A 14,652-nucleotide genomic window follows, 5' to 3' on the forward strand; every position below is an offset into this window, starting at 1 on the left:
GCAACTGAATTTTCTTTCTGTGTCTATTGCCAAATTCAGTTATCTATTTTGCCAGTATTTTGTTTTGATATTGATGTTGATGCAAATAATATTCATTATGAATTGATTTTTTCTATCATTTTATTTTTTTGTCATGATAAGTGTATATTCTCTTTGATCCTCATCCTCTATTTCCCCCATCCCCCTACCCACCTCCTCTGTGGTAACCATCAGCATGTTCTTTATAGTTAAGAATCTGGTTTCTTTTTCTTTTTTCCTTTTTTTTTTTTTTTACTTGCTTGTTTTGTTTTTTAAATTCCATATATGAATGAAATCATACAGTGTTTAACTTTCTCTGACTGATTTATTTTGCTTAGCATAAAACTGTCATGTCATTGCAAATGGCAAGAATTCATTCTTTTTTAGGCTGAATAATATTCCATTGTGTGTGTGTGTGTATATATACACATCTTCTTTATCCATTTATCCATCCATTCATCCATCAATGGACACTTGGGCTGCTTCCATAGTTTGGCCATTATAAGTAACACTGCAAGAAACATAGGAGTGCCTGTGTAGTTATTAACTGAATTTTTTAGTGGTAATTATTATTTATGTCTTAACTAGTCCGTGAGAAGATTATAAGAATTAACTAATATTACAGTTACCCCATTTTCTGGAATTGATCTGTTGTAGGGATTGGCAGATTTTTTGTGAAGTTTCATATGGTAAATATTTTGTACTTTATGAACTCTGTACTCTGTCACCACTATTCAGCTCTGCTGCTGCAGTGTGAAAGCAACCGTAGGCAATGTGTAAATAAACGAGCATAACTGTGATCTAATATAACTTTGTTTATGGGTCCTGAAATTTGATTTTTATATAATTTCTACATGTCACCAAAGGTTATTCTTTTCTTCTTTTTTCAACCATTTGAAAATGTAAAAACCATTCTTAGATGATAGATTATAGAAAACAGGCAGTGGTATTAAATTTGGTCCACCGAATGTAATTTACCAACCTCGGGTCTATTGCTTATCCAGTTCTTCGTTATTCTCATCACTTCCCATGCTGTTATCTCACCACCATCCACAGTTGTTGGTGGAGCTAAGGACAAATGATAGGATTTAAATGTCCTCAGGGTCAGAATGTCAGCTAAAGTTATCAAGAATAACTTGTATTTTACATGGATTCAGATGCATTTTATAGATGATGAAACAGAGTCTTGAAAATAATAATTATTAATAATTACTGAAGGAGCTTACTATGTGGTAGACACATAGATTATTACAACTCCATAAAATGTACTATCCCCAAAGTAACTTGTCCTAGGTCTCATAGCGAGAATGTTGCAGAGCCTAGAATTAAACCAGTCTCCAGAGCCCATGCTCTTAACCACGGCACAGTATTGCTCTCTAGTTCTTCACTTCCTCACAAGAGTCATCAATACAGAGCAAACATTTTGGAGCAGGTAATGTAAGTGAAACAATTCTGTCTCCAGTGAGGGCAGGCTCTGGGTAAAAAAAGTCTTTCTTCACCAGTCTTTGAAACTGGATGCCCAGTAGTTAACATGATTACCAAACACGGGCCTACATGCTTATGGCTACATGTTTATGGGTGTAGTGCTATAGGACGTGAGATGGCCACAGCAGCCTTTGCCAGAGAAATACTCAAGTCAATAAGATTCTTAACTAAGATCATAAGATACAGAGGACCACCAACATTACTTTAATTCTGTAGTTAACTAGCAAAAATTTACATGAGTGAAGTAACTAATATGAGGCAGGTAAAGCAGGCAGCCAGGCAAACAACTGTGCTTTCCTAGAAGGTACAAGTTGTAATTGCTCCAAGAGACACAGGGATGCAGGAGTTCCAGCTCAGAGGAGCCCAGCCCCTGCTGATCAAACCATATAGTGCGTTGGGGGTGGGGGGTGTTAAGTAACACATGAACCTGATGCTTTATTCTCATGCACAGAAAAGTATGATTGTTTAGATGAGCATATTACTGAAATCAGGGAATGCTGAAAACCTTCCAGTACCATAGAATGTATGGTACTGAACTCACAAGATAGTCTGAGACACAAATGTCAGCCTTAGGATGGCTTTGCAGTATTCTTTGATTTTGTTTTTTAAGATTTTATTTATTTATTTGACGAGAGATTCCACAGTAGGCAGAATGACAGGCAGAGGGAAAGGGAGAAGCAGGCTCTCCGCTGAACAGGGAGCCTGATGTGGGGCTCGATCCCAGGACCTTGGGGTCATCTGAGCCAAAGGCAGCCGTTTAACAAACTGAGTCACCCAGGGGCCCCAGCTTTGCAGTATTCTTTGAAATGGAATATCTGGGAAATGATGTGTAGATGGTTAATTAAATAGACAAATACAGAAGTACACCAAACCAAATGAGATCTTACTGCTTAGATGAAGATGGCAGATACTTTGCTTACTGTGGATGATCTAAAGCTTCCGATTTCTTGCCAGCAGTAACATCTCATATATAAGATTACAGCTGCTGAAGCCTAAAAGCAATAGAGTATGAAGAATTCCCCCAAACTGTATTTGAGCAGGTTACTTAAAACATGGAGAGAGCTGTTCCTCCTTTTAGTTGCTGTGAAAGTCTGTGGCACTGAAAGTGTGCTCCCTGGAAAGAGACCAAGGAAGAGCACTAATGACATGAACAGATTTAACACATCGAAGCAAAGGTGTATTTTGCTTTTCCTCTTTGCGTGATCTTTAGAGTTGGAGTTGCTACTTCACTTTTCCATCCCATTTCCTATTTTCTAAACACCCATAATGTGTTAGGGATCTGATTTTATCAGGAACACAGTCTCTATCCTTCATAGTTCCTCACTAAACTGTTACAGAATTTGGATGTGGGTCCATATGTATGGTAGCTCTTTCACGAGGATGAAAAGCTGGGGCTAGAGCCTGGTAGATAAAACAAATTTGAAGATTCTGCACAAACATAACTTCTTCCCCCACTGTCAAGTCACTAGGAGCCTTCCTGCTCTGGTGTATCACGTAGCTTTACCTGCTTCAGACTAGAGGGACTCCCATTTCCGGGTCCTCGGAGCTTTGGTCTGCTGGCACTCCATTTTTTCACTTGCTAGCACTCTAACATTTTTCTCCCCAGATCTGTCAGCTCTATTAGAACGCTTGTGTTGCTCTTTCTGACCACTCTGTTCCTCACATTCCGGTGGGACTGCTGCACTCTGCCATTGGATTTCATAGTTCTTCAGTCAGCACTTAATGAGCCCTGTGTTGGATCAGAGGGAATCAGGGCACATGGATCCTTCTTCCAAAAATTGGGGGATGGATATATGTATATGTACACACACACACACACACACACACACACACACACATACAGAAAACTTGGCTTGCCCCACATTACTTAATCCTGAAATCTCCTGGCTGTTAACTTACAACACATAACATCAGTCACATCTTGTAGGATTTCTGGTATTTCTATGCTGAGCCTATTTTATCATAGTAACGTTTTTATCCTCAAATAATAATAAAGCTTTGCTAAAGCATCAGCTACTAGTCATAATGAAATGGTGATATCTGTCAAAGTTTGTGTTTTGCTAAGAAATTTTAACTTTCAGAGAGTGGGGGGGAGATTAATTCAGTGACTGTATGGGAGGTTTTATTCTCAAATAAAGAAAATGAGTAGAGAAAACCATCTTGCTAATTTTTGTTTTTCCCCAGTTTTTTTTTTTTTTTTTCCCACCCAAAGCCTGGATTGCTCCCAAGGTAAAAGCCGTAATGTCTGGAAATCGTTAATCCGTGGGATTTGTTCATGGTGTATAAAATTTTCAGAAAGAATTTGCTTCTTAAATATGATTTCCTGATTGACTATGGCAGACATAAATCCAGGAAGGACAGCTCTGTCGGAACAGCCAAGAGCCCTCCCACATTTTTTAGTGTGTGTGTGTGGAGTGGAAATAAAGATTCTCCATGTGGGTAGGTCAGGAGGTGAGAGAGGTAAAGGGGAAAGGAGAGAGCAGGGGTGCTGCTGGGGTGGAAGGAGGGGCCGCACATCCTGATCTCTTGGAATTCTCTGCAAGCTCACTAGGATCCTAGCTTTATTTCAATTTATAATAATGAGAGAAAGAAGTTAAGGGATCACCCTTTGTGCCTGTTGTGGTACTGGTTCTGAAGCGCACCCATCCTCCCAGTTGGCCGAGTTCGAAGCTGTGCTCAAGCTGAAAATAATGGCTGAGGGCCATTTTACACAGGTCTTTTCTTCCATTTTGCCCTTGTCACCCCCCGCCACTGCAGGCACATACATGTGCCCTCTCATGCACACCAGATCACGTGTCTCCACCCTGTCAGTTTGTTTCTTGGTTATTTCTGACTTCAACATTAAGAGATCAGATTCCTGTACATAATTAGTCTTTCTCTAAATAGTGCAGATACTTCACTTCTGATATTTATACACAGCTGCAGATACATTTATATTTTCCTGTGAGAAGTAGTGAGTAGTGAGAAGTAGGCTTTCCTTCTCTCCCACCTGCCCCCTCCTAGGCCATGTTCTTGTTAAGCACTGTTTAATGAAGAGCCACATCCTCCAAAGGCTTCAGACACAGAATGAGCCCCTCAGTGGTCACAGTCTATCAGCGAGCATTCCGCAGTGAACTTCTAAATGCCTACGTGGTCCCCTTGTGTTTGTTTTGACACTAGAGTTGAAATAATAATGTGACTAGTGGCAAACTATCCCATTCTACTCCTCCCAACTCTTTTAGATTTACACAGACACACCACACACATGCACCTTTAACCTGACCTTGAAATAAGCTAATGACAGAACAGTCTCCTCCAAAGACTGACCTCTGTTTGGGAGCCCTTATAGAGGTAAGCTCTCCAATCTCATAATTGCTAGATAATCATACTTGGCTCTTCTCTGTATTCCTGTAGACTGTGAGAAGGAGGCAGGGGATGTGTTCGCTGTAATGTAGATTCATATCCTTTGTTATGTCGTTCCTTATTTATTGACATATGTCAAGGTCGGAAGGTTCCTTTTGTTTGACTTGGACACCTCCACTTGGCACTCTTCCACTTCCGGTGCAATTGGTACATTGCATTAGAAAGAGAAGAGAATGAGATGTTGTGACAGATTATTACTGTGGTTTGCCCGGCAAGCAACAAGCATGTTGCTGTTTTCCAGATCCATCTGTCTAGCAGACATGTAATAATGCCAAGAAGTGTTGTTGTGCTTGACTGCAACAAACAATTATAGCAGGGGCACTTTAGGCACCAGACCTCAAAGGATCAGTATGGAACGTGAGTTACAATTTCAGCACTCAGATATGTGCACAGGCATGCGAGGAGTTGAAGCCGCCATTTTTGCCTGTGGCCAACTGTCTAACTAGTTTGCAGCATCAGCATTCATTTGGCTCACCTGCTCAAAGAATGTGAGCCTCTTCTTCTACCTCATTATTCTCCCCCATACCTAGGATTTTTTCCACATAATTTCTCGTTCATAAGTGTGTAGCTGTGGAACTTTCCTATAGAATGGGGAAGTCATTCATCTGTGCAGTTTTAGGTGCACACACACACAAATATTTAAGCCCTGCATTGTTCACTAAAATACAGTAAATGATTTGTTGTGGCCAAGAACTGAACTGAAGATAGATGCTTTCCCATCCTTACTAGCTCCTAGCTCTTAAGAGCAAGGAAGAATTTTGGAACACACACCTGCTCTTAGCATTTCTTTTTTTTTTTTTTTCTAAGATTTTATTTATTTATTTGACAGAGGGAGAGAGATCACAAGTAGGCAGAAAGGCAGGCAGAGAGAGAGGGGGAAGCAGGCTCCCTGCTAAGCAGAGAACCTGATGCAGGGCTCGATTCCAGGACCCTGAGATCATGACCTGAGCCGAAGGCAGAGGCTTTAACCCACTGAGCCACCCAGGCGCCCCTGCTCTTAGCATTTCTTAATCTAGCAGAGTGAATAGCTTTTTTGTCTTAAGATCTTATTTATTTATTTGACAGGAGCTGTGGGGGAGGGAAAAGCAGGCTCCCCACTGAGCAGGGAACCTGATGTGGGCATCCATTCTAGGACTTAGGGATCTTGACCTGAACCAAAGGCAGACGCTTATCCGACTAAACCTATCCAGGCTCCCCAACTGGATGGCTTTCTTAATTATTCTAGTTATTGAACTCTCTCATCTGACTACATTTTCTGGGAGCCTAAAATATGTGTCGTCTTGATAGGTTAGCTTATAGTAGCTTCTGTGCCTCATAATAGCATTCTCTCCACTTAATGTCCATTTATCTGTACTTCTTCATCTGTACATACTTGTCTGCCGCCTTAATAGTAAATGACCATATTTTCATGTGTCTTACAAGTTTCCAAATATTAAAGTTAGGTACTTGAAATACCTACAGCCTTAACATCCTCCGTAAGCATATAAATAAAGGGGCTCGGCAGATTTTCTTCCCTCACTAGTGGGCAGGCCCCCAACACTCTACTATATTTGAGTAACATTTATTATACTGCATAAAATAAGATAGGTTTTAACAAAATGGAGAAAAATAGGCAAAATGTAGTTAGGAGCTCTATAGTTCAGATTTCGGGATTCATTTTATTCTGTACCATTTCCTATCTCCTTATGATTTCGAGTACAGAATTTTTTCTCTCCGTCTGGATCAACAAGTAGGGGATGTTTTGTTTTGTCTTGCCGAAGTGGTAATATATGCTTAAAGAAAAATTGACAACAGACTTCTGAGCTGTAAGACTAAGAGGAAATGATCACATGTTATTTTAAAAAATTATTCCCACTTTTGTTTGTACTTCAAAACCCGTAGTCTTCTTTGGCTTTCATAGACACATTTAAACTTTAACAAACCATAAAGCCCTTTAAATCTGAAACCTTTGAAGAGAGTTTTTACTTTAAGAACCAGATATTTCTATTTGTGGTAAGATTTCTTTCTTTCTTTTTTTTTTTTTTTTAAGATTTTATTTATTTATTTGACAGAGAGAGATCACAAGTAGGCAGAAAGGCAGGGAGAGTGAGAGGGGGGAAGCAGGCTCGCCGCCAAGCAGAGAGCCCAATGCGGGGCTCCATCCTGGGACCCTGGGATCATGACCCCAGCCGAAGGCAGAGGCTTTAACCCACTGAGCCACCCAGCCGCCCTGTGGTAAGATTTCTGATTAACATTTATTCATCTCAGTTATCCAGTAGTCCCTGGACCTGAACTGCTAATGATAACCAAGTATTTACTATTCCTCTCCTTTACCCAGTGTTAAAGAAAAAAAATTATCCATTCACTTTTTAAAACAGTAAGACAGACTTCATTCAGGACCATTGTGATAGGTATAGGGATCACTGCAGTGGAGTTTTTCAGTGGGGAGAAAGATTATGCTTAACAATCTTTGAATTGAATACAACAAGGAAAAGTGGAAATTACAGCCAAGGAGCAAGGTAGGGGTCAGTGGGTGGAGGCTTACTAAGAGGAGACTTCAGGGAGAAGGGCACATTCTGGCTCAACCTACCTAACAGGATCCTTGCTGAAGGCAGGCCAGAGTGATCAGACATCACCTGGGGAATGGTGGAGGGTGAGGATCCTGATCAGACGTTGAGGGTAATCAGATATCAAGGATGGGAGATTCTTGATAAACCAATTTAGCAGGATTCTTGCTAGAGCTGGACAGTGTAGAGATGAACTCATATTTGAGATACTTAGTAAATATGTATAACACGAGTTATAGTAATAGTATAGTATAGTATAGTATAATAATATACCAAATAATATAGTAATAGTCTGAATTATTTTGCATTTGTCGTGATTTTTATTTTTGGTTTGGAAGATAAATGTAAGACAGCCACATTCTATAAAATACAGGGAGTCAAACAGATCTACATGAAAAGCACTTATGAAGTGGGGGTCAGGATTTGGAGCCCTTAAGTTTCTTGTCTTTAACTTTAGGTTATCTGTTAATTTTTCCTGAAATTTTGGAAGTTTATTGACTTACCCCTAAAAGAAAGGCAGCTATGCTGTTACAGAATTGTTTTTCAGTGAGTGACTAGTCCTCTAAGCACAAACTCAGTCTAAAGCTATTAAAATTTTCCAGATTCTCAATTTTAACAATAAGGTTTGGTTTTTGATGGAGGTTATATAGATATATCTTACAAACTGTTCTGAATTTTTTACTTTTTTATAAGCTATTATGAGGGTACAGACATGCTAAGCATATTTCTGTCCAGTATGCCTCTTGCAGGAGAAGTATCAAATGAGGGCCATTCTCAAATGTATATATTTTATTCTATTTCATAGGGTTAAAAATGGGTAAGGACTGTAACACCAAAAATATTTAGGGAGTCCACTAATTGTCTGTTTGGGCTTCAAATGAGAAGGCTGATTAAGAAGTTGGATCTCAGGAGTGTCTGGGTGGCTCAGTTGGTTAAGCATCTGCTCTTGATTTTGGCTCAGGTCATAAGATCAAGCCCTGTGTCAGGCTCCTCTGTCCCTCTCCTTCTGCCCCTTCCTGCCTCAAAAAAAAAAAAAAAAAAGAAAGAAAGAGTTTGGATCTCAAAGACCATTGAGAATTAAAAACTTGAATTTTATGACCTTATGTATGAAAACTAAGTTAAGCTAAGTTTCAGATCAAGGCAAAGAGGTTTATTTAGCAATGTAAGTGTTTACCTGAAGTAAACTTCAAGATAAATCCTGAATTTATGCATTTTTATTCTTATGTACATTCAACATAATGGAACACATTAGTTCCACTATTTCATGATTTTTTAAAAAAGGTAGACCAAAGGGGCGCCTGGGTGGCTCAGTGGGCTAAAGCCTCTGCCTTCGGCTCAGGTCATGATCTCAGGGTCCTGGAATAGAGCCCCGCATCGGGCTCTCTGCTCAGCAGGGAGCCTGCTTCCCTTCCTCTCGCTCTGCCTGCCTCTCTGCCTACTTGTGATCTCTGTCTTTCAAATAAATAAATAAAAAATCTTGGAAAAAAAAAAAAAGAAAAAAGATTGAAATAAGAATTATTTAAAAAAAAAAAAATATAGACCAGAACCACACCTTATTCTTAATATTCTCATCAGCTAAAACCAGACATGGCATGGCACAAAGACATTCACTAAATGTTTGTTAAGTGATAACTTTTTAGTTTCAATGTATGTCATTTGATATGCAACATATCTAGTCAATGAAGCAAAAGTATTATGAGGATTATTGTATTTTTCAGACAACTCTTTTCTTTCACCACATAGCTGCATATAAGTGAGAACATAACACAGAGCTCTAAACCTTTGTAAAGAGACTTAACGCTATCCTTCATCTTTCTGATCCTGAGATATGTTATGGTCAAGAAGATAAACTTAGTGGGGCACCTGGGTGGCTCAGTGGGTTAAAGCCTCTGCCTTCAGCTCAGGTCATGATCTCAGGGTCCTGGGATTGAGCCCCACATTGGGCTCTCTGCTCAGCAGGGAGCCTGCTTCCTCCTATCTCTCTGCCTGCCTCTCTGCCTACTTGTGATCTCTGTCTGTCAAATAAATAAAATCTTTAAAAAAAAAAAAAAAAGCTTCTGCTTTCGGCTCAAGTCATGATCCCAGGGTCCTGGGATCGAGTCCCACGTCAGGCTCTCTGCTCAGCAGGGAACTGCTTCCCTCCCTCTCTCTCTGCCTGCCTACTTGTGCCTACTTGTGATCCCTGTCTGTCAAATAAATAAATAAAATCTTTTAAAAAAAAAAGAAGAAGAAGAAGATAAACTTAGTCATTGAGGAGGGGGAAAAGACTTTGAGATTAGACTGATGTATTTCATTTTCTTGTTTCCTTTTCTACTTTTCAGAGTTAGCTCTCTGCTGGGACCTCTTGGCAAGAATGCAATTAAGAGAGTAATATCTCTAGGAAGATAATATGTTAGTTGTTCTGGGACTTTCTTGATGTACCTACATTGGGGGATAGAAGTATAATGATGACCCAGTGAACAATCAGAACTACCACCAGCATTTATGCTGTTAATATATGGACAGTTGAATCTGCCTCTGAAGGCTTCAGTAGCAAATAGAAAGAACAAAAAGGTTTTGTAGCCAATTAAAGGCAGTCCGCTGCCCACAGAAAAATCATAGTAAATTTAAAATTATTTACAAGGAACACAGTAAATGATCAATAAACCTTAGCTTTTTAAAAAATGGTATCTTTCAAACAACAAAATATTAATTACCCAAGAGCAAATACCTTAGGTCCCAAATAATATTCAGTACCTACCCATTCATTCTTTATGAAGATACAACATTCCTTTCAAAATGAGTTCCTAGAATGTGTTACAACCAACTAACCTATATTTGGAGTAAATGTCTGACACAGAAACAATAGAACAGGAAGAGAAAAGCAGGCTGTGGAATGGACTGGTTAGGAGTCTTTCACTCTGCACAATCCATCCTCGTATTGAAGAGTCAAATGGTCTGAGAAAGTATGTTCAGATACCATAGATAAATGGGTTGCAGAAATGGAATACTGTGGAATTTTCAGTTAAAATCTACACTGAATAACACAGGAGCAACTCATCTGTCTTCCAAAAGACCTTTACCCATCTAATCTCACTTAAGTGGAAAGGAGGTTAAAATAAACACCTCAGAAGATCACTGTCCTCTGTCACCGTATGTCATCAAACACTGGCCTGTGAAGTCAATTTGAGAACCTAGTACATAAGCAAATAAATCCTTGCACGACACAACAAAGCTATCAGTGCTTCAACCAAAAATCTCTCATCCCTTTTTACAATTTAAGTACTTTTCCTTAACAATTTGGTAAATACAGGATTGGGGGAATATTGCCATTTGTCATTATATTTGATACAAACAGAAGTTGTCATACAAGTTCATTTTTTAACTTCTTTTTGTCAGAAAAGTTGTATAACGATTGTTCTGCATGGCTATAGAACTCATGTAGCCAGACCACATTTCTCATAGTTTTTGGTAAGACTTCTGCCAGTGGGCTGACGTTGTATGTGGACAGAAGACATAACTTAGGGATCCTATAAGGCATCCTCATTCTACTTGGCAAGTGTCCCCGTTCCCTCTTGAGATTACGCAGTGGTAGTTCTACCTTGTGGGAAATGCAATTTCTTTTCTAAGTGGCCTACCCAAGTCAGATAGAGAGGAGAAGAAAGAGATAAGGGCATTTCCCACATGATTGACATGGTTAAATATGTCCCAGAGAGGCCGAAGTGATTTTTTTTTTTTTTAGTGGGTAGATTTGGGAACTGTGCTATTTGGGCTGTTTCCTATTATTTCACATAGTAAACTCTATGGGTTTTGTTTTGTTTTTTTAAAGCAATTCCCTTTGACGTGGAAAGAAAGGACAGACATCTGGGCTATTACATGGAATGAATCTTTGTCCTGGAAAAAATGTCGAATTCCATCATTTTTTTAACTTCTCAATTTGGACTTTGAAAAATTCTGGAGTGCGAAAGACTCTTACATTTTTAAAATCAGTTAGCACTTCAGCATGAAATGCATTTAAATTAACTTGAAATTTATCTTTAAGAACAAAGACCTAAAACATACATTTTTACATCTGAAGATATAGTGGTGAGGTAGTATCTTTCTAGATTCCATTTACTTATATGAAATTTGACTTCTCCATTACTATCATTTATCACATTGTCCCCTTCCTCTGTAGTCATACTTGTCATACTTTTTCATGCAGTTTGCCCATTCAAACAAACATTAATTACCTAAGATACCAGCTTTTTCAGCCTTGCATTCCAGATGTGATAACAACTATAGATACACACACACAGAATGGGAATAAGTGGAAATCCCAAAAGTGAACCCTCCCCAATTTGTTTTCAGTGTGTCAGTGAAAGAAGACAAGGCCAATCTAAAAAAAAGAAAAAAGAAATAGGGGCTGCATTGCTTGGAGGCCTCAGGGATGTGGTATGTGGTAATAGAACCATGACTAGGCAGTTTAGTTACTAAGGTGCAAAGTGTGCGTTCATTTAAAGGAATACTGCTTTTAAATTGCTTTTAAAGATTATGCTTTAGAATTCTTTATAAAATTTTCTGCAGTGGGTATGCATTTGTGATCAGAAATAAAATACAATTCTTTTTGAGAGATAGGTGATGTTTGTGGAAAATTACCCAACTTCACCACTCTCCAAATCCTTTGCTTTCGTGAAACAGTTCCTTCTTGGGCTCCTGCCGTGGTTCAGTTGGTTAAGCATCTGCCCTTGGCTTGGGTCATTATCCCAGGGTCCTGGGATGGAGTCCTGCATCAGGCTCCGTGTGTGCTTCTCACTCTGCCTCTCTCCCTCTCCCTCTCTCTCTTTCTCATGAGTAAATAAAATCTTAAAAAAGAAGAAGAAAGAAACAATCTCTTCTGTGACTGGCAGTGTTGATATGTCTATCATAGGTAGGAAATGCTAACAAAGAACTGTTACCATGAGCCTGCTGCTAGGGGTCTCGTACAGAACCCAAGAACCTTCCACATCAGCCCCTAAGTGTTAAACTTTATCCTTAAAGAATTGTGTATATGAGTTTAAAAAATAAAATAATGCTGAGTTGATCTACTTTCTTTGGTTTGTATAGCCAGGCCTCAATTTCTATGATGTGTAATACTAGATAGGCCTAAACTCGGAACTCTCATCTTTTCATAAGCTAAAGATTATTTTAGCCATTCAGCTCTCTTAATTACTTCATGGAAATAACATCAAAAACAGGAAATGTGATTTATTTATGAAGCAATCATTGAAAACCATGTTTTCCAGGAATACATGATATTTGAGTAGTACTCATAATATTGAATAGATAAACAGTGTATCAAGCAAATATAAAGTGTGATACTATTAAAAGCTGAATTATAAAAGTTTATAAAAAGACTTGGAGGAAATCAATGTTGTAAATAGTAGTCTTGTTGGTGGAACACTTACAGCCTATTTTATTATTTCTTTTACACTTTTTTCCCCATATTTTTCAGAGTAAAATATGTATTGATTTCATAATAAAAAATTTAAAACTTTGTTCATTTAAATACTCTGAAAGAGAAACAAAGGAAAGCAGCAGGAGCCAGCCTCTGAGGAGGCCAGGGAGAAATCAGTGTCACTTTTGAGAGTAATGCCAGTCCTTGTTTCTGTAAATGAAGATTACTGAGCTCCTTATTCATTAGGTGGGTCAGAGGTGTCCTGTGCATGGAAAATGCCAGCCTGGTGACATGCAACAGGTGCATTGTAAGCCCTGGGAACATTTTGAGAATTGCCAGCATTTTGGTAGGGCTTCGCAGCTCTCACAGCTGCTGTGTGTCAAGCAGGTGCTGCTCTAACACTTTAGCATTCTGAGATGTGAGATCCGGCCCAGCTCTTCCCAAGCACTCCAGCCTTTGACCAACTACCAAGTACCTGATCAGAGTGTTGTCATGAGGGCCGTCAGATGAAATTCTGGGCAGAAGCCATCTGTCATTTAATGTGTTTCCAAAGGGAGCAAAGAGATAGTTAATCATCCAGGGTGAAGGAAATACAAAAAATAAAAAAATAATAATACAGGACTGTTTTTCAAGAAAAACATCAAACCAGTCTTAAAACTGAGAGAATTTCAGAGTCCTTGGCTGTGAGTCAGGTGTTTGGTGTTATATAAGGATTTATCAATCACTGTTTAGAAGGAATATCGGATAGCTCTGTGAAATGAATGAGGGGAGCTTAAGCCAGGTTGAGGCAGATTTAGTAATGAGTTCACTCATCACATCTCATGGCCAAGAAAAACATGCGCCTTCTCCAGAGACAGGATTTTCTTCCATTCCAGGAGGAGAAGGAACACATGAAGTATATGTTGTCCAGGCTTTCAGTGAGCAAATTTCACTAGCAGTTTTTTGTAACCACTCATAAATAAATGGAAAGAGAAATCGTGAGGTAACTGGAGTCTTTCTGTATCAGGAATGTCATCTTTGTAAAAACAAGTTAGTCCTGTGTTTAATCCCCTGCCTAAATACGGAACTCTCAGTTTCTGTTGATAGACTAAGCCGACATTCCCTACCTGTCTCCAGAAACGGTTGGGTGTGACAGTGTAAATATGCAAGTGTGTGGAACTGTATCTTTTATAATCCTGAAGATTTCAATGGTGCTTAGAGGAGCTTTAGTCTCTGGTCAGCTTTCTTTGACTTGGGAGGCATGAAGATATTTGAACTTCTTGTTTCAGAATGACCTTGACTTTCCTCAATTTTTTCACTTCAGATCATCCAGCCCCTCTTAGAACTTGACCAAAATAGAAGCAAATTAAAGTTGTATATTGGACACCTGACAGCCCTCTGCCATGACCGAGACCCCCTGATCCTTCGTGGACTCACTCCACCAGCTTCCTATAATTTGGACGATGACCAGGCAGCTTGGGAGAATGAGCTGCAGAAAATGACCCAGGAACAGGTAAGTCCCTCACTTGAACTTTGACAAGACCTTGTTAAAATTCGGTTGCTAGGGGCGCCTGGGTGGCTCAGTTGTTAGGCATCTGCCTTCGGCTCGGGTCATGGTCCCGGGGTCCTGGGATCGAGCCCCACATCGGGCTCCCTGCTCAGGGGGGAGCCTGCTTCTCCTCTCCCTCTGCCTGCTGCTCCCCCTACTTAGCTCATTCTCTCTGTGTCAAATAAACAAATAAAATCTTAAAAAAAAAAAAATTTCAGCTGCTACTTAGGTTGGTGCAATTAGAGCCCCTTGGGAAGTTCAATGTTCACATTCAAGAT

At 39.4% G+C, this 14,652-nt stretch overlaps 1 protein-coding gene across 3 annotated transcripts in view; it reads left to right on the forward strand.

Moving 5' to 3' along the window:
• The window catches only part of ERC1 (ELKS/RAB6-interacting/CAST family member 1), a 549,895-nt gene that overhangs the window by 494,113 nt on the left and 41,130 nt on the right, over window positions 1-14,652 (forward strand). For all 3 annotated transcript variants that reach the window (XM_080810688.1, XM_080810687.1, XM_080810689.1), the window contains one exon: window positions 14,150-14,338. In XM_080810688.1, coding sequence (XP_080666814.1) covers window positions 14,150-14,338 — 189 coding nt within the window. The remainder of the gene's footprint in view (window positions 1-14,149; window positions 14,339-14,652) is intronic.

Source organism: Martes martes, assembly GCF_963455335.1.
Source record: "Martes martes genome assembly, chromosome: 8".
Classification (NCBI taxonomy): domain Eukaryota; kingdom Metazoa; phylum Chordata; class Mammalia; order Carnivora; family Mustelidae; genus Martes; species Martes martes.